Source organism: Megalobrama amblycephala, linkage group LG15 (assembly GCF_018812025.1).
Source record: "Megalobrama amblycephala isolate DHTTF-2021 linkage group LG15, ASM1881202v1, whole genome shotgun sequence".
In the NCBI taxonomy this organism is placed as follows: Eukaryota; Metazoa; Chordata; class Actinopteri; order Cypriniformes; family Xenocyprididae; genus Megalobrama; species Megalobrama amblycephala.
In genome coordinates, this window is record NC_063058.1 from 18,957,180 (window position 1) to 18,976,166 (window position 18,987).

Sequence of the window (18,987 nt, forward strand, 5' to 3'; positions counted from 1 at the left end):
TACTGGGGAGCTCTGCTTCATTGAGGGAAACATGGATTCCAACACATTCTGTGACATTTTGAAGCAGAACATGATCAGAAACTGGGCTGAATGGCGTGATAATGACCCCAAACTCACCGCCAAGATGACAACTGCCTTGTTGAGGAAGCTGAAGGTGATGGAGTGGGAAAGTATGTCTCCAGACCTGAACCCTATTGAGCACCTGTGGGACATCCTCAAGCGGAAGGTGGAGAAGTGCCATGTGTCTAACATCCAGAAGCTCCGTGATGTCATTATGGAGAAGTGGAAAAGGATCCCAGCAACAACCTGTGCAGCTCTGTTGAATTCCAGGCCCAGGAGGATTAAAGCAGTGCTAGATAACAGTGGTGCTCACACAAAATATTGACACTTTGGACACAGTTTTGACATGTTCACTTAGGGTGTACTCACTTTTGTTGCCAGTTATTTAGACAATAATGGCTGTATGTCGAGGATAGTAAACTGCTATACAAGCATTGTCTACTCTAAAGTATATCCAATTTTCATTTCTATAGTATTGTCCCTTGCGAATATATAATAAAATGGTTGCTGAAATGTGAGGGGTGTACTCACTTTTGTTTGATACTGTATATAGTTGCTGTCGGGCAGAAACCATTTTAATTTTTTTTCTCATAAATCATTACTATTGGTCACTACAATCTGACTGTGGGTTTTTGCAAATATTTAAAAGTGCCGTAGAACATCTTTTCAAAAGATGTAATATAAGTCTAAGGTCTCCCCTGAATGTGTCTGTGAAGTTTTAGCTCAAAATACCCCATAGATTTTTTTAAATTAATTTTTTTAACTGCCTATTTTGGGGCATCATTAACTATGCACTGATTCAGGCTGCGCGGCCCCTTTAAATCTCTTGCTCCCTGCCCTCCCGAGCTCTCGACTATAAGTGCAGTTACACAGTGCATAAACATAGTTCACACAGCTAATATAACCCTCAAATGGATCTTTACCAGATGTTCATCATTCATGCTGCATGCATGCATCGATTCCTGTGAGTATAGTATTTATTTGGATGTTTACATTTGATTCTGAATGAGTTTGAGGCTATATGCTCTGTGGCTAACGGCTAATGCTACACTGTTGGAGAGATTTACAAAGAATGAAGTTGTGTTTATGCATTATACAGACTGCAGGTGTTTAAAAATGAAAATAGCGACGGCTCTTGTCTCCGCAAATACAGTGGTAAACGATGGTAACTTTAACCACATTTAACAGTACATTAGCAACATGCTAATGAAACATTTAGAAAGACAATTTACAAATATCACTAAAAATATCATGTAATCATGGATCCTGTCAGTTATTATTGCTCCATCTGCTATTTTTCGCTATTGTCCTTGCTTGCTTACCTAGTCTGATGATTCAGCTGTGCACAGATCAAGACGTTAATACTGGCTGCCCTTGTCTAATGCCTTGAACATGAGCTGGCATATGCAAATATTGGGGGCGTACATATTAATGATCCCGACTCTTACGTAACAGTCGGTGTTATGTTGAGATTCGCCTGTTTTCCGGAGGTCTTTTAAACAAATGAGATTTATATAAGGAGGAGGAAGCAATGGAGTTTGAAACTCATGTGTTTTCCATGTACTGAACTCTTGTTATTCAACTATGCCGAGGTAAATTCAATTTTTGATTCTAGGGCACCTTTAATCAATGAAAAATATTAAAAAGAGCTTGTGACTAAATGTCGTAACATCCTCAAACTGTCGGTGCAACCTCATAACTTGAATGAAGTGCCGCACACATTTTGGACCATCTCTGCTTGTTTGCAAGCGTAAAGAACTGGTTGTTTTCTTTACTCAAGAAACACCATATATAAAGGCTAATGTTTTATGTATTTGAGGAGGGGAAAAGAGTGTCTTAGGGCGATGACACACCAAGGCCCTGTCCCAAATGGCACTCTTCATATGCACTTCAGAAGGGTGCTCGCAAGCAGTCAAAATGCACCCTTGATGCACCTTTTTGCAGAGCCAGCACTGAAGCGAGCTCCACAGCAGACTTATGAATTATGTCAGAAAAGTGCGGATTCATAGGAAGACTGCGAGTGTTTAGAGTGCCATTTGGGATAGGGCTCAAGTCAACGGTCGGCCGTCGGTGCACGTCTGTCAGGGAAATTTTTGTGTTTTTCACACGTCGTGATTTTCAAAATGGTAAGCGCTGCTTTGTTTACGGTTTGTATATCTGCAGTTCTAGTTTCGGTATCCCTTTTTGAATGACGAAAACAGTCTATTGATACCTGCAGATGTAGACAGTTAATTCCTTACATGCTGGCACAGAATGCATGTGCTAGTTGGCAGTTGCTTGCAGTCCTTTTGGTGTGTTCAAACACAGCTTTTTGGCCTAGATGAAGCCGATGTGAGGCGACAACACACTTTTGTCGCCGCAAGTTCTTTGACATTGACTTGATGTGTCGGCCTGTAGTCAAGCATTTGTCATTGAGTCATAGCTAATACTCTCTGAATTAGCCTGTGCGAAGCACTTCATCTTTTATAACCTGAGATTTTGACCAAATGAGAGAAAAAAAATCAGTGGCCACATAGCTACAATAAACTTTATAACCTGTACGTTGATGAAAACGTAATGCCTCAGATGCGGCCATTCTAATGACGGACAAAATGTCTGAAATTCTCCAAAATCTGCTAGTCGAAAACTTTGTAACTCAATTTAAGCTTGATTTTGGGAAAATGTAAATAATATAAATGACACATGCAAGTGTCTGACATATGAGGTTTCCGCCCGACATCAATGATGTATTATAATGAAGACTGGTTTGAGCTTTTGAGGAAGTTTCATGTACTTTAAAAATCCAAAAAGAGTTGAAAATGTCCCTGGTTGTATGATTCCCATGGAAAATTGGAGCAATTCTGTGATTAGGGTGGACTCCTATTCTAATGAGCTTAAAATGGTGGAGCCGGGCCTGAACGTTGCTCACCTCTTGCCTGGAATGTACCATTGTAAAACCAAGCCTCACCACAAAAAGCTATGACACTACAGATGCGTTCCCAGTTCCTGTGACTCAAGTGATGGGAGAAACGGGAGGTAGTGGAGCAATTTGAACCTCTGAATAAAGTTTGTGCAGAAAGGCAGATTGTAACAGGAATGATCAGTGATGTGTATTTGAGATCCTTCATGAACAGCCTTTCTCCAGCTCTTTATTCCTCTTTCTTCTTCTGTTCCTAAGAAAAAATTATATTAACAATACTTTGACACAACTAGAAGAAAAAGCAGATATATGCCAATTAGATCTGAACTCTTAAAAGGCCTCTTCACACCAAGGATGATAACTATAAAGTTCAAAAATATGAAGTCCACACCACAACTATAACAATAACATCACAGAGGAACAATATCTTATGGGAATCACTTTCAGAATTATGTTTTCCAGCTGATGAATGATAAAAACACTTACAGCCAATAAGAATCCATCCTGCCTTAAGAGCTTGAGCATTTAAAGTGCGCACTTTTAATAAAAAGAATGTTATTTGTGAGGACGTTAATATAGTTATCGTTCTTGGTGTGAACAGGTCCTTAACATCCATTAAATCTTTCACAAAAGTTTCTTTATAGTGGAAAAAAATTCTGTAGATTCTTTACACTAAAAAAATAGCTATTCACTGAAAGGTTCTCTGGGGAACCAAAAATGGTTCTTCTATGACATCACTGCAAAAATTCCCTTTTGGAACCTTTAGTGTTAAGAGTATTCATTAGCATTTCCTGTTATGTTCACAGATGTCATTTTATTGAATAACGACTTTCATATGGCTTCCGAAGAGTTGAAACAAGGCCGTACAAAGGCGTAACAGGCATGCTAGCTAAACCTTTTGTCCACAGCGCGCCCCTGCAGATTAACATGCCCAACAGTCACGCTTTTTTACGACTTACCTGGTATTGTGTTGTCCAAAACAAACCCAAAGAATCCTCCAATGAACATGTGGGTTGTGAAGAGAATCATAATGAGCTGATCCAGTTCTTTTATGCCTGTTGACAGAAACAAACCATTCAGGTCACAAAGAGCCAGATGGACAATGACAGATGTCCAACGCAAGTTAACGGGTGGGCGTAAAAACTCTTGGTATAAGATATCTTATTATGATGGATGTTCTAGGACCAATTAATGTCCACCTGACAAGATCAACACAGCAAGCGTTGGTCAGGAGTTCAATATGTCAGCTTAGATCACTAATTCCTGAGCCTGTCAATAAACTGCTTAAATAAGCCCCTGATAAAATACTATTGGACTTTTGTTGATGAATCCCCCTCATTTTAAGCAGTTTTAACCCAACACTTAGGACGAAGATTAGGACAAAGTTCACCGAAAGGGTGCACATGCCCGGATGTTTCTACGTGAAAAGTTCATGCTGAAGCGAAGGGAGGAGATTACAACAGAGTCAAACGGAGACTTGTAAAGAGGATTGGCAGATAAGTCGCTCTAACCTCAGGAGTCCAGACAATGCTTCTCACCACTGCGGATAAGCTTGGGATGTGCCACTTGCACCAGGTGACCTCCCACATAGCTGTGGTTTTGACTCTCAAATGAGATCTTGAAGAACTACTGTTTTGTGTCTTGTTCAGTTGCTGAAGCAACATTTGTGTCTAATGCACAGCAATGCAGTTCAGTTTGGAATTATTCTCTAATTAGTTTTTAAACAGCTTTTTATTTTATTATTATTTTTTAATTATTTTATTTGAATTTTTATTAAAAAAAATAAATGTATTTGCATTTTAATTATTTACATTTTAGATTTTTATTTATTAATTTAAATAAATATTTAAAAATGACAATTCCATTTTTCATCGTACGTCGCTAACTGACAATTTGGCATGATCTTGGATTGTTTGTTTTTCAACGCTCATCCTGGACTTGCTGCCATAGCGACAGGTCCGTAAGCTTAAACCTGCTCGTGAGCAGGCTTATTTCATGTAACCAGGATTAGATTGCATCTTTTTGATTGGAATTGATACTTAAAATCTGTCCCAGCCACTGCTAATTTATTTCAAGCGTAGTCTACTTAGTCCAACAGATGAGCTACTGTAGCTCAAATTGCTCAAGAACTTAATGCTGGTTCTGATAGAAAGGTGCCAGAATACACAGTTTGTTGCATTGGGGCTGGACCACGGAGCAATGGAAGAAGGTGGCCTGGTCTGATGAATCAGGTTTTCTTTTACATCTTGTGGATGGCCAGTTGCGTACTCGTCGCTTACCTGGGGAACACATGGCACCAGGATGCAATATGGGAAGAAGGCAAGCCGACGGAGACAATGTGATGCTTTGGGCAATGTTCTACTGGGAAACCTTGGGTTCTGCCATCCATGTGGATGTTACTTTGACACGTATCACCTACCTAAGCATTGTTGCAGACCATGTACACCCTTTCATGGAAACTGTATTCCCTGGTGGCAACTTCTGTGGCTATATTCATGGCGAGAGCCAGTTTTAGTTATTCAAAAATAAATCTAAAGATGTTTAAGATTCATTTTTTTCTAAAAACATTAATATGGGAGTTCAATACGTTAGGTGATACTGATGTTATTTTGTATATGTTTTAAATGTTATATTCACCTGTGTTGATCATGCCTGGGTTCGAATGAAACCAGGTTGGGAGCACAAGACCACTGAAGGTCGAAAAGCCAAGAATCAGGAGATTTCTGGAGGAGTTCAAGTCTACATACTAGATAAGAACAAGACAAGAAATGAAATACAAATGAAACAGACAAAGTCGCCCTGACATGCAATTTCATGACAATGACATAACTTTATCAGGTGTACCTGCAGATTGGAAATACCCACTGCTGCTACCATCCCAAACATGATGAGGAACATTCCACCAATGACGGGGTCTGGAATAGTTATAAAGACTGCGCTGAATTTACCAAAGAGTCCCAAGATGATCATAAGAAGCCCAGCGGTCTGAAGTACCAATCTGCTGCCAACCTGGCACACAATGTAGGGATAAGTCATTAAAAGATAAATCATCCAAGACACTGCCATGAAACCCAAACCAAAAAAAAAAAAAACATTTGTGAACATCCAGGGAATGCAATAATTGTCATTCCCATGAAATGGAGATATTTAAAGAAAACTTGGCATGTTTAACATTTTTAAAAATTGAAATAAAAATAAGACTTTTTTATACAGCACTGCCCTGAAGAAGCTGCAAAGCAGATGTTTAAACATTCCTCAGAAAATTTCATTAATGTCATGTCATGTGTTGCCTCCTGTTGGAGATAGATGGGTGATTGGTGATAGAAGGGGAATTACAAGGGTGTTGGTAATAGATGGAGATGAGTCCCTCACTTGTCCTGAGAGGTGAAGAGCACAAATGTGCCAAGGATGCTCAAAAACCAAAATAATTTACAAGACCTGAAAATATATGTTTTTAATACCTTTATGGATCTTGAGATTTTCAAGGGCATTGCTGTCTATAGAGGCCTCACTGAGCCATCGGATTTCATAAAAAATATCTTAATTTGTGTTCTGAAGATGAATGAAGGTCTTACTGGTGTAGAACGACATGAGGGTGAGTAATTAATTACATTATTTTCATTTTTGGGTGAACTAACCCTTTAAGCTTTTTGATCAAGAGTTTTACACTTTCTTCATGAGTAGAATATGGAAGGCGGTCTACTTGTTAAATATGTATTTTTTTTTTACAAAAATGCATTGCTTCGCTTTAGAAGGACTTTATTAACACCCGGAGCCATGTGAAGTATGTTTATGATGGATGGATGTAAATGGAGACACTTTCTTCAGCTCATACTTGTTGATCCTGCTCACTGCAACTATAAAGCTTGGATGCGTCAGGATAATTATTAATATTTCTCATACTGTGTCCGTCAGAAAGAAGAAAGTCATATACACCTAGAATGGCTTGAGGGTGAGTAAAGCTTGGGGTAATTTTCATTTGAAAGTGAACTAATCGTTTAATTTTAAGAACCAAAACAATCTGAACTTCTGATCAGGATCATTTCTGTAAATTAAATTTTGATTTTGTGAGGGGGAAAAAATTCTATGTATATCGGTGTACTGCATATTCTTTCAGTAGAACTAACTAAGTTATGAAAAGCTTATTCACAGTTTTTTTTTTTAATGATTTGCTTTTGCAGATTGTCCATATGGGTATGAAAATTTATGAGCAGAAATATATGTACGTATTTATTAAGCTATTTAAGTGTAAAAACACGTAGCATGGTCTCCATACTGTATTTCTGGTGATATTATTAAGAACATCATATGGTAATATTAATATTAAGAACATATCAAACTTCATTTGCAATTCATGGTTATTTATTTTTGAAGTAGGCCTATATAAAGCTTTATGTTATTGCATGTTATTCTCAGATTTTCATTCTCAAATATAGTAGTATAAAACGGATAGTTCCGGCCATTGATTCTGATTGGATGAGCCACGCTCAAAGCCATTGTAAAATTCCCGAAAACAAACAGCTGACAAAAGTATCGCTGCGCCGCTGAATGCGTATGTTGCTGCGTTGTCTTAGCAACCGCTCTTAGCAATGTAAACATATCTTTGTTCTCTATTGATTTTGCTCATTGAAGCTTACTGCATTATATAGAAGAGTATTGTGAGAGAGATATCGAGTGACCGAGTTTATTACCTGAATTCAGATTTAGCATTTTTCTTCAGGTCAGTCCTGTGTTCTTAATAAAAAATCAGTTTGAATGTCCGCTGCGATCTTGTCCTTTTAACATTTAATGGGTTTACCCGTGCCCTGCTGACACTGACAGCGCTAGTCAAAGCATTCGTCAGTTGCGTCTTGTTACGTGTTCACCACAAATTTCTTTGCGACTGACTCGCTCATAAAGACAATCTTTGCTGCCATCTAATGGTGTGATAAATGTAACTTCTGTTGCTGTTCACTGTCAGGGACTATTTTTTTTCCAGCCAAAGGAAGGCTTTTAATGATTTTACTGCAAGAAAGTTGCATTGATGCATATTATTTGGCTTTAATATTTGTATTGTGGTAACCGTTTTATAAAAGCAATAAGCCCCGTGAAGCTGTGGTTTACAGTGAATTTATAACAGCTAAGGGGCGTTGTTAGCCTAACAAGGCCCCTTAGCTGTTATAAATTCACTGTAAACCATGGCTTCACGGGGGTTATTGCTTTATTATCACATAGCTCTATATAAAAAGTTGTATATACTGTATAAGTTTACAGCATACTATATAGCAAATCTCAACTGCGTGATTGTTTATATTGTCGCAAAATTTAAACAATATGATCGGACAGCTCTCAATATAACTTTGGATATAAATGTATATCGCACAGCTCTCTATATAAAGTCTGATATAAAAAAAAAAAAAATCACTATATAAAATAAATGAAAAGCACTATATAAAATAAAATTGACTTGTCACTACTACTACTAATATGTGACTTAAGGAAACCTAGTCAATGTTTTATGTATAATAATGAATAACTTGCTTTGTTAATGTTCAACAGAATTGAATTTGAACATGGTGGCAACAACAATAAAGATATCTATAGTTATTATTATTACTGTTGTTAATAATCAGACAAATCCTACCCTTGTAATTCCTAGAGCAGCGATATTCTGACTGTAGGAGGTGGTTCCATTACCGCTACCCCACAAGGCAGCCAAGATGCAGCCCACGCCTTCAACCGCAATGCCACGGTTAATAGCATGCGTGGGCGGTGGAGGCGCACCAGAGAGACGAGCGCACGCATAATAGTCTCCAATGGACTCCATTGTTGAGGCCAGAACTCCAGCCATCATGCCCAGTACAGACGACACACTCACAGTGGGTAAACCCCACTGTCCTGAAAAAGAGTTAGGAAATGAGGAAATTCCTTAGTATACTTAATGATGCAAATAAAAATAATATGTAAGGGAGAGTTTTGTATACATAATTATAGTATGGTGGGAAGCACAAAAAGTTTGTAAGGTTACTAGAAAACTAAAGCCACATTTCCTCTTAGTGTTTAAGGTGGAATATATTTTAATACACTTAACCTAAAGAAACCTTTGGGTTGTTGTTTTTTCATTTTGTCGAATGACACAAGGAAGCAGAGTTTGAACAGGTTGTTATGGAGGCGTGAAGGTATGTTTTCTTTGACTCCTATTCAAATTTGTATCAGACTTTCAGCCAAATAAAATACTTAAAATACCAGATTTTAATCAGACTTTCTGAGTAATACATAAGCACAGGTTTCTCAAGGTTGTGAATGACACTTACTGGCCACTTGATTATGTACACCTGTTCAACTGCTCATTAACGCAAATATCTAATCAGCCAATCACATGGCAGCAACTCAGTGCATTTACGCATATAGACATGATCAAGACGATCTCAAAGAGCCTCAGAATAGGGAAGAAAGGTGATTTAAGTGACTTTGAATGTGACATGGTTGTTGCTGCCAGACGGGCCGGACTGAGTATTTCAGAAACTGTTGATCTACTGGGATTTTCACCCACAACCATTTCTAGGGTTTACAGAGAATGGTCTGAAAAAGAGAAAATATCCAGTGTCGGTCAGTTCTGTGGGTGAAAATGCCTTGTTGATGCCAGAAGTCAGCGGAGAATGGCCAGACTGGTTTGAGCTGATAGAAATGCAACAATAACTCAAATAACCACTTGTTACATCAGCAGAAGAGCATTATCTGAATCCACAACACATTAAACCTTGAAGCAGATGGGCTACAGCCGAAGAAGACCACACCGTGTGCCACTCCTGTGAGCCAAGAACAGGAGACTGAGGCAACAATTCAAACTGGCTCACCAAAATTGGATAAAATGTTCTCTGGACAGATGAGTCTCTATTTCTGCTGCGACATTCAGGTAGGGCCAGAATTTGGCGTAAATACTTCGAATTTAGCAAACTTTGGGCGCCTTAGTACCAATTGATCATCGTTTAAATGCCACAGCCTACCTGAGTATTGTTGCTGACCATGTCCATCTTCTGATGGCTACTTCCAGCAGGATAACACACCATATCACAAAGCTCATACCATCTCAAACTGGTTTCTTGAACATGACAATGAGTTCACTAACCTCAAATGGCACAGTCACCAGATCTTAATCAAGACAGGAGATTGCATCATGGATGTGCAGCCGACAAATCTGCAGCTAGATTAGATCAAATGCGTGCTGATATCATGTCAATATGGACCAAAATTTCTGAGGAATGTTTCCAGCACCTTCTTGAATCTGTGCCATGAAGAATTAAAGGCGCTCTAAGCGATTCAGAGTGGAGTAACTTCCTGTTGACGTTCGAAGTGTTGTCAAACAAAACAGAGGCTAGCTAGACCCTTCCTCCTACTCCTCCTGGCCCTCCCCTCCGTGCTTCCTGAAACAGTCATGAACGCGCATTTAAAATGTAAGTAGCTTGCGTATTGACGCTGCTTTTCGGTTATTGGCTGGAGCATGTTTATTATGTTAAGTGGTCCAGGCTGCACCAGTTTGTTTTTATTGCAGTTTTCGGAGCTTGTGGCGACTACAGAGATCACGTTTTTTTTTACAGTGTGTTCAGGGGATAGGCAGCTAGCGCATAGTGAGGAGATGTTTGCGGTATGTGACAAAAAAAAAATTGGGCCTAAAAACACGTTAAATCGCTTGGAGCGCCTTTAAGGCAGTTCTGTAGGCAAAAAGGGGTCCAACCCGGTACTGGCAAGGTGTACCTAATAAAGTGGCCGGTATACGTGCATACACATATTTGAATCATTTCTTAAGGATCATGTGACACCTAAGACTGGAGTAATGGCTGTTGAAAATTCAGCTTTGCCATCACAGGAGTAAATTACATTTTTAAATAGGGCTGGGCGATATATCGCATGCGATTGTCACGCGCATTTCGTCAGTAAAGCCGGTTCCCTGATTACCGCGAAATCGCCATCACCTGCTTTCAAATGGAGCGGCATTTAATAGACAGAGCCGTAGTTCACTGACAATCTACGCAATATCGCGTTCATTATTGCAGATGAATCGCCTTCGATATGAACGCGATATTGCGTAGCTTATCAGTGAACTACGGCTCTGTCTATTAAATGCCGCTCCATTTGAAAGCAGGTGATGGCGATTTCGCGGTAATCAGGGAACCGGCTTTACTGACGAAATGCGCGTGACAATCGCATGCGATATATCGCCCAGCCCTATTTTTAAATATATTAAAATATACATTTTTTCTTTTAAATTGCAATATTTCACAATATTATTGTTTTCAGTGTATTTTTGATCAAATAAATGTAGCTTTGATGAGCATCAGACTTCAAAACATACTGGTAGTGTATATTATTTCAGTAACAAAAAAAAACAAACATTTGAGTAGATGGTTGAGCGAGCAGATAGTAGAAAATACAGACAGTAACATAAGGCCCATGTTCCTTTATTCTTGTATCAGCCTGGAGCACATGCATGTCTCAAGGGATTTAAGTGGGTCAAGCGAAATGACTGATTGTCCTCACTAACACTCAGAAACTGATGCAGTCAAACCTGTATTAGCTATTTGAAGTTTAAAATACCACATTCCCAAATATGGAAGCCTTTGGGCAATACCAGTAAGGCTTTAACTAAAGAAGTCAAATGTGACACAGTGAATAGTAATGCTGGAAACCTTAAAGCTGTTTTAAATACAAAATACTTGCTAGCTGATTCACAGCAGAGGACCAACTGATGTTGAATGCATTTCTTAATACAACAGAATGACTGAAAAGACCTGAGTGGGCAGCACGCTGAAACGGGCGGTGGCTGCATGTGTCTTAGACCTTAATACCTTTATGAGTGAGAATTAACCCTAGCAAAGCAAACTATGGTTCCCAGTGACTGACAGTACCTAAATATTCTTCAGGATGAAGTAGAGAAGCCCCATTCATGTTTATCACCAGTGCCCTCAGAGCATATGCATCTCTCAACTATGGATTCTGAAAGAAACACTATCATTCAAGATAGCTCATTCTTCTTTAAACAGACACATCTTTTAAAAACAGCTGGCAATCAACACTTGGGAACCGGCTTTGACAGTACTGTTGACTATGAAAATCAACATTCATATATTATTCATAACCGTCAGATGGTCAACAGAATGTTCTGTTCCAGGGAAACCATGAATTTGCATTAAACCATTCACTGGCTTTTTGTTATCATGAAATGGTATTTTAATTTATGATAAGATTAATTAGATTTTTTCTTCTGGAATGTTTACAGTTAAGCAAGAGATAAGTGTGGATGTTTTTTTTTTCAACTATGGGCATTTTTGGCACTTTTAGGAAATAAATCCTATTAAAACAAAATTGTTTTTGTAAAATTACTTTCATTTTCATATATATACAGTCCAAAAGTTTGGAACCACTAAGATTTTTAATGTTTTTAAAAGAAGTTTCGTCTGCTCACCAAGGCTACATTTATTTAGTTAAAAATACAGTAAAAAAAACAGTAATATTGTGAAATATTATTACAATTTAAAATAACTGTTTTCTATTTGAATATATTTCACAAAGTAATTTATTCCTGTGATGGCAAAGCTGAATTTTCAGCATCATTACTCCAGTCTTCAGTGTCACATGATCCTTCAGAAATCATTCTAATATGCTGATCTGCTGCTCAAGAAACATTTAATGTGTACAATTGTACTAAATATTTGTGTACAATATTTTTTTTTCAGGATTATTTGATGAATAGAAAGTTCAAAAGAACAGTGTTTATCTGAAATCTAATCTTTTGTAACATTATAAATGTCTTTACTGCCACTTTTGATTGATTTAATGCATCCTTGCTGAATAAAAGTATTAATTTCTTTAATTTCTTTTCAAAAAAATAAAAATAAAAATTCTTACTGACCCCAAACTTTTGAACGGTAGTGTATAATGCTACAGAAGCTTTGTATTTCAGATAAATGCTGTTCTTTTGAACTTTCTATTCATCAAGGAATCCTGAAAAAAAAAAGTACACAACTGTTTTCAACATTGAAAATAATCATAAATGTTTATTGAGCAGCAAATCAGCATATTAGAATGATTTCTGAAGGATCATGTGACACTGAAGACTGGAGTAACGATGCTGAAAATTCAGCTTTGCATCACAGGAATAAATTACTTTGTCAAATATATTTAAATAGTACACAGTTATTTTAAATTGTAATAATATTTCACAATATTACTGTTTTTTACTGTATTTTTAATTAAATAAATGTAGCCTTGGTGAGCAGACGAAACTTCTTTTAAAAACATTAAAAATCTTAGTGGTTCCAAACTTTTGGACTGTACTGTATATATTTTTGGTCTGGGTGGAGCAAGTACAGGATTTGCTACTGCCATTACATACACAACATGCTGCTGTGAGCAAGTAAGACATGCTGCTGCTGTACAATATAGCATACATGAATTACCCATAGCAGATCTATACAGGTGGAGCTGGGGAAGGTGGAGGGTTTCTGAAGTGCACTGCTCTATTAAGACAATGCTAGGCTTGATGCATTTTGAAGGTTGAAGTATTTTGAAGGTTGAGCACGCAAACTAATTGTCTACTGACACAGCAGGAACCAATCAGCTGTGCCCTATTCACCTTATTTTCTGTGACAACAAGGGTGACGCCATTGCATTCATTTTGTCATCTTATTTCGGGCTGAGAGGAACCTAAGCTAGTCGTTAGCGGCAATCCTATAGCTGTAGCGGTAGATGATAACAGAAACCAAGTAAGTATTAAATGCTCTATTATATGCTCAGTTAGGAGTTGCCATAACAACTGGATTAAGAAGAGAGATCAATTGCATCAACGATGTTACAAACACAATGTAATGTGTTGCGGTGCACTGTACAATTTACACCCACCACCTTAAGACGAGGAGCACCTGAGGCAATGGCTGAAGGCGCTAAACTTAAAGTGCCCACCCAAGCGCCCTTATGCGCGTTCGTACAATTTCATGGACGGGAAGCTGACTGACGAACACCCTTACCCTGAGAAATGTCTCGGCTACGATGTTCCAGTAAAGAAGTCACGCCGGGTACTGAACAGGTTGTCAGATTCAGTTAAGCTAACTTAGCTAGCCATGTGCTTGTTAGCCTAACGTTAGATTTGTGAAGTCCGTTCTATGAATACATTTGAGATCAGTAACAAGCAGTTAACAAAATACAACGAATATTGCATTATTACCATTGCCACCTATATATTTATGATAGTACAATGGTACATATTTACGATAGTATTATGGCACATTATAGTCTTAGAGTAGCTTACATTATTCCTGTAAGTTACAGAGATTGCAGATGATAGCAGGCCAGTTAGCCATCAGCTGACATCTGATGCCATGTTTGGCCACCAGAAGCGCTCTTTCAGCAGCGAGAAGGTTTCACTGACCCCGGGGTGGCCAGTGCCAAGTGACGTGTGGGCAGTGTGGATGAGTGGAGTGCGCCGTGTCCTGGTGATGTACTACAAGCCTGGCGGGCAACCCGGCGGAGGCATTGGAGGAGGGTATGGTCTCCTCTGACCAGGTGATGGGGCTGACAATCAGCTTTTCTGGAAGGATAGTTTCAGGTTCTTCTGGATTTTCCTCAGGAGTATACAGACAAGATAAGGCGTCGGCCTTGATGTTCCTGGAACCTGGACGATATTAGATAGTGAAGTTAAAGCAGAGATAACGCCCAGCGTGCTTGACTAGGATTCAGTCTCTTCGCTACTCTTAGATACTCCAAGTTCTTATGGTCTGTGAGTACCAGTAAGGGATGTTTAGCACCCTCCAGCCAATGCCTCCACTCTTCCAGGGCCAACTTGTTGGTGAGAAGTTCCCTGTTGCCGATGTCGTAGTTGACCTCTGCCGGGTTGAGCTTGCAGGAGAAGGCGGCACATGGATGGAGTCTATTGGGATTCCCCTGCTGCTATGAAAGGACCGCTCGTATTCCGGTGGTCGAGGCGTCAACCTCTATGACAAAGGGTTTGTCAGGGTCTGGATGGATGAGTAGAGGAGCGGTGGTGAATGCTTCTTTCAAGATGTTAAATGTGTTGGTGGCAGCAGGTGTCCAGGACAGAGACTTGGGCCTGTTGCGGAGAAGGCTTGTAAGTGGGCTGGAGATGGTGCAGTAATCTTGTATGAAACGCCGATAGAAGTTGGCAAAACCCACGAATCATTGGAGTTCTTTGACTGTGGAGGGAGTTGGCCAGTTCCGGATGGCTTCCACCTTCCTTTCATCCATCTGGATGCCACTGCTGTCGATGTTGTATCCAAGGAACTGCATTGATGGAAGGAGCATTTCTCTGCTTTCAGGAAGAGCTGGAATTCCCTCAGGCGTTTCAGGACCTCCGCAACATGGTGGCAATGTTCGGCCATACTCCGGGAGTATATCAGGATGTCATCAAGACGAACTTGTGGAGAAACTCCCGGACCACCTCATGTATGAAGTCCTGGAATACGGAGGGGGTGTTGACCAGGCCATACGGCATGACGAGATATTCAGTGTCCAGTAGGGGTCACGAAGTCGGTCTTCCACTCGTCCCCCTCACGTATCTGGATGAGGTTATAGGCACTGCGGAGGTCCAACTTGGTGAAGACAGTGGCACCACAGAGATATTCAAGCGCTGCTGGGTCGAGAGGAAGTGGATATCTGAAGTTGACGGTGATGTTGTTCAATGCCCAGTAATCTATACATGGCCGCAAGCCTCCGTCCTTTTTTGCCACAAAGAAGAAACTTGAAGCAGCAGGGGAAGTAGATGGGTGGATGTAACCTTGCGCCAGAGCCTCCTTGATGTACTCTTCCATGGCCTTCTCCTCCGGGATTGACAGGGGATAGATCCTTCCCCTGGGCACTGACTCACCCGGAAGCAGATCGATGGCGCAGTCCCATGGCCGGTGTGGAAGCAGCTTGGATGCTCTCTTCGGACAGAAGACGTCCCTGAAGGGGGTGTAACAAGGTGGTATATCCACTGAACGTTTTTCTACTGGTCCGGTCTTCTGTTACAATACAGACAGGTCAGAGACTGGAGAATACAGTTAATGGTAGTTTATTGAACACACAGCAGAGTAAACAGAAGTGCAGGTGAGTTGAATGATGATCTTTACGTGAATGGTGAGTGAATGAAGAACGATACTGTCCTTTGTGTTTGTAGAGTTGAAGATCCTGGGCGATGGTTGAGCGATGGAACACTGAAGACATTAGACGACTCACACACACACTGGGAACACAGGAGAAGACTTGGAGACGCTGGCGACAGTAGTAGATCGACTGGAGTCCTTGAGGTAAGCATGGAGGTAAGTCCTTAATGCGAACGAGACCGGACGGTGACTGAGTGTGTGTGAGTGTCTTTTATGTGGTGGCTGATTTATCGTGCTGATTGGGTGCAGGTGCGTGTAATCATTATTCGGGTGAGGGAGTGTGCTGTGATTGGACAGTGGTGGAGCCTGGCGTGTCTTTGACAGTGGCCAGATGTTAGCTGTCAGTAATTTCTTATAAAACCATATAATGTGAGCTCTGTAGATTCCCCTTAAAACTTAAATGGTTTAAATGGAATAAGTCATGTCAAGTTTGCAAATTAATTCCATCTTGGTTTATTACATATGAAAATTAAATGGTTAAATATTACTTTATGAAGGTGAGTAAAAGGTGTCTCTAGCTTCCTGATAACACTATTGCAACGGATTTTATACAACTTATATTAAATTATACATTTTCTAAAACACAAATCACAAAGTTATCTCTTGTTTAACAAAACTGATTTAAAATAATTCCAGTCTTCACCTACACACTCTACATGCTGCTCCATCAACTCCTGACAGTCCCCATAGGTTACCTCTGGCCACTTCGTCATATCATCTACCCACGTTAACAAAGACAATGGATGGGACAATATGAGACCATCTGATCATCGTATAAAGTCTTCTCCGTGCTCCCAATTTGAAATGTTTTCGGCATTAACGTTATTTGTCATTTCGCTAAAGTTATAGCTAGCTATTAACAATCTTCTAACTACTGAACTAGCTACCAGATGTGTCGCGTCAGTTTAGCGGAAGTCGGATAACAAAATGCAGAAGAGCGAAGTAATAAAAGTGGGCGGGGCAGAATAAGGTGAATAGATAACGATGTGATTATGAGCAGGTTGAGGTAAAGGGCCATCTAGAGTTTCATGACAAATTTGTATTTTCTGTGATTATTTCACTGGTTACATTATCAAAGTTTTTAAAATGTGATTTATAAATGTTGTGTACACACACACACACACACAAGTATATATATCTATAATGTGACAATATAATAAATATAGTGTGAAATAAATTGTGAAATTCTGGGTCTGAAAACAAAGGTAAAACAATAAAATCTTTACATAAAAAGTAGAAAATTATAACAAAATACTTTTAAGACTTTAAAAGTTTCTATATCTTATCCTTTTTTCCTTATTAAAATAACTTATTAAAAACAGATAATAATAATTCTGATTGTATATTTTTTAATATATATATATATATATATATATATAGTACAGTCCAAAAGTTTGGAACCACTAAGATTTTTAATGTTTTCTATTTGAATATATTTCACAAAGTAATTTATTCCTGTGATGCAAAGCTGAATTTTCAGCACCATTACTCAGTCTTCAGTGTCACATGATCCTTCAGAAATCATTCTAATATGCTGATCTGCTGCTCAAGAAACATTTAATGTGTACAATTGTACAAAATATTTGTGTACAATATTTTTTTTCAGGATTATTTGATGAATAGAAAGTTCAAAAGAACAGTGTTTATCTGAAATCTAATCTTTTGTAACATTATAAATGTCTTTACTGCCTCTATATATATATATGATGAAATTATGATGACAATAGCAAAAAAGACTAAAAAGGTTTTATTTCAATTTTTTGAAAACCTGCAGGGTTGCGAAAAAAAGGCCATGTGAATTGTAACATCTATAGCTGGTAGATGGCAGCTCACCTGGATAAGGCACATAAAACCATGCAGCACTTTTTACTGCATTGAGATTGATGTCAGTTCTGGCCATGTATCCGTACTCATTCGGGGATGAGGGCAGGGCATTGAAATACGTCAGCAGGAAGCACACCAGCCAGGCTCCACACATCCCAAATAAAGCCTGTACATTAAATACAACATACATAAACATATGGCTTTCTACATTTCCTTGCCATGTACATTACAACCTTCTTCTTTTTGAACCTTTAAAGGCTGGATTTATTTGTTTGTTCACATGTCAGTTAATGTCAGGTTAGTAATGCTTGGAATTTGTTTTGTTATCTGTAGAATGTGACAAGGGAAGCATTAGCCCCGGGGTATTTCAACAGTAAAGCTTGAAACTATTATTTTCATTTTAACTCTTCCAACAACTCTTTTGACATGATCTTCACTGACTGCTCTGTATTTTAGAAGTAGTTACTTTATAACCCCTATTTGACAGAATATATGTCATATCTTATCTGTTATCAGCACTGACTAGTTTGCTGACTACGGTGGAAATCTGTTGCTGAATTGCAAATGCATCATATCTATATCAATGTTCCACATTATACAGTTTCTGTTCCATATGTTTATTAGTATATTTATTACTTAAAATACACAATTTTAGTGAACCTGACCATTATATGAGATAATTATATAACATATGCAAAGTTTAAGACCACATTGAAATTCATATTGGGATCTTTTTATTCCATTTAAACATGGAAATAAAGTTTTTTGACATTTTAAAAAAATATCATAAAATAAAGAACATATATTAGAGTTTATGCATTATTTCTAGGTCACTAATTTAACTGAAGGACTCAAAAACATGGTTCAGCAGGCGACTGCGGTCACTGAGGCAAAATGAGGACATACCCAATATTACGAAATTCAATTTTTCACTCAAGCTGTTATGCTATTATAGCATTTGTAATGACAATTCAAACAGCAATGCTGAAGCAGTTTCTCTAGTGGCCTCAGATCTTTGGATCCCATGGTAGATATACCTTCATAATTATGTTATACAGACAGAATTATAAT

At 38.7% G+C, this 18,987-nt stretch overlaps 1 protein-coding gene across 1 annotated transcript in view; it reads right to left on the minus strand.

Annotated features, from left to right (window-relative positions):
* Window positions 1–1,592: 1,592 nt before the first annotated feature.
* Window positions 1,593–18,987, minus strand: part of si:dkey-106n21.1 (solute carrier family 23 member 2) — a 36,935-nt gene continuing 19,540 nt past the window's right edge. The window contains exons 7-12 of the mRNA XM_048159197.1: window positions 17,926–18,082; window positions 8,583–8,836; window positions 5,804–5,968; window positions 5,597–5,705; window positions 3,919–4,014; window positions 1,593–3,212 (exon numbers count right to left, since the gene is read on the minus strand). Of these exons, the coding sequence (XP_048015154.1) occupies window positions 3,025–3,212; window positions 3,919–4,014; window positions 5,597–5,705; window positions 5,804–5,968; window positions 8,583–8,836; window positions 17,926–18,082 (969 nt within the window). The 3' untranslated portion in view covers window positions 1,593–3,024. The remainder of the gene's footprint in view (window positions 3,213–3,918; window positions 4,015–5,596; window positions 5,706–5,803; window positions 5,969–8,582; window positions 8,837–17,925; window positions 18,083–18,987) is intronic.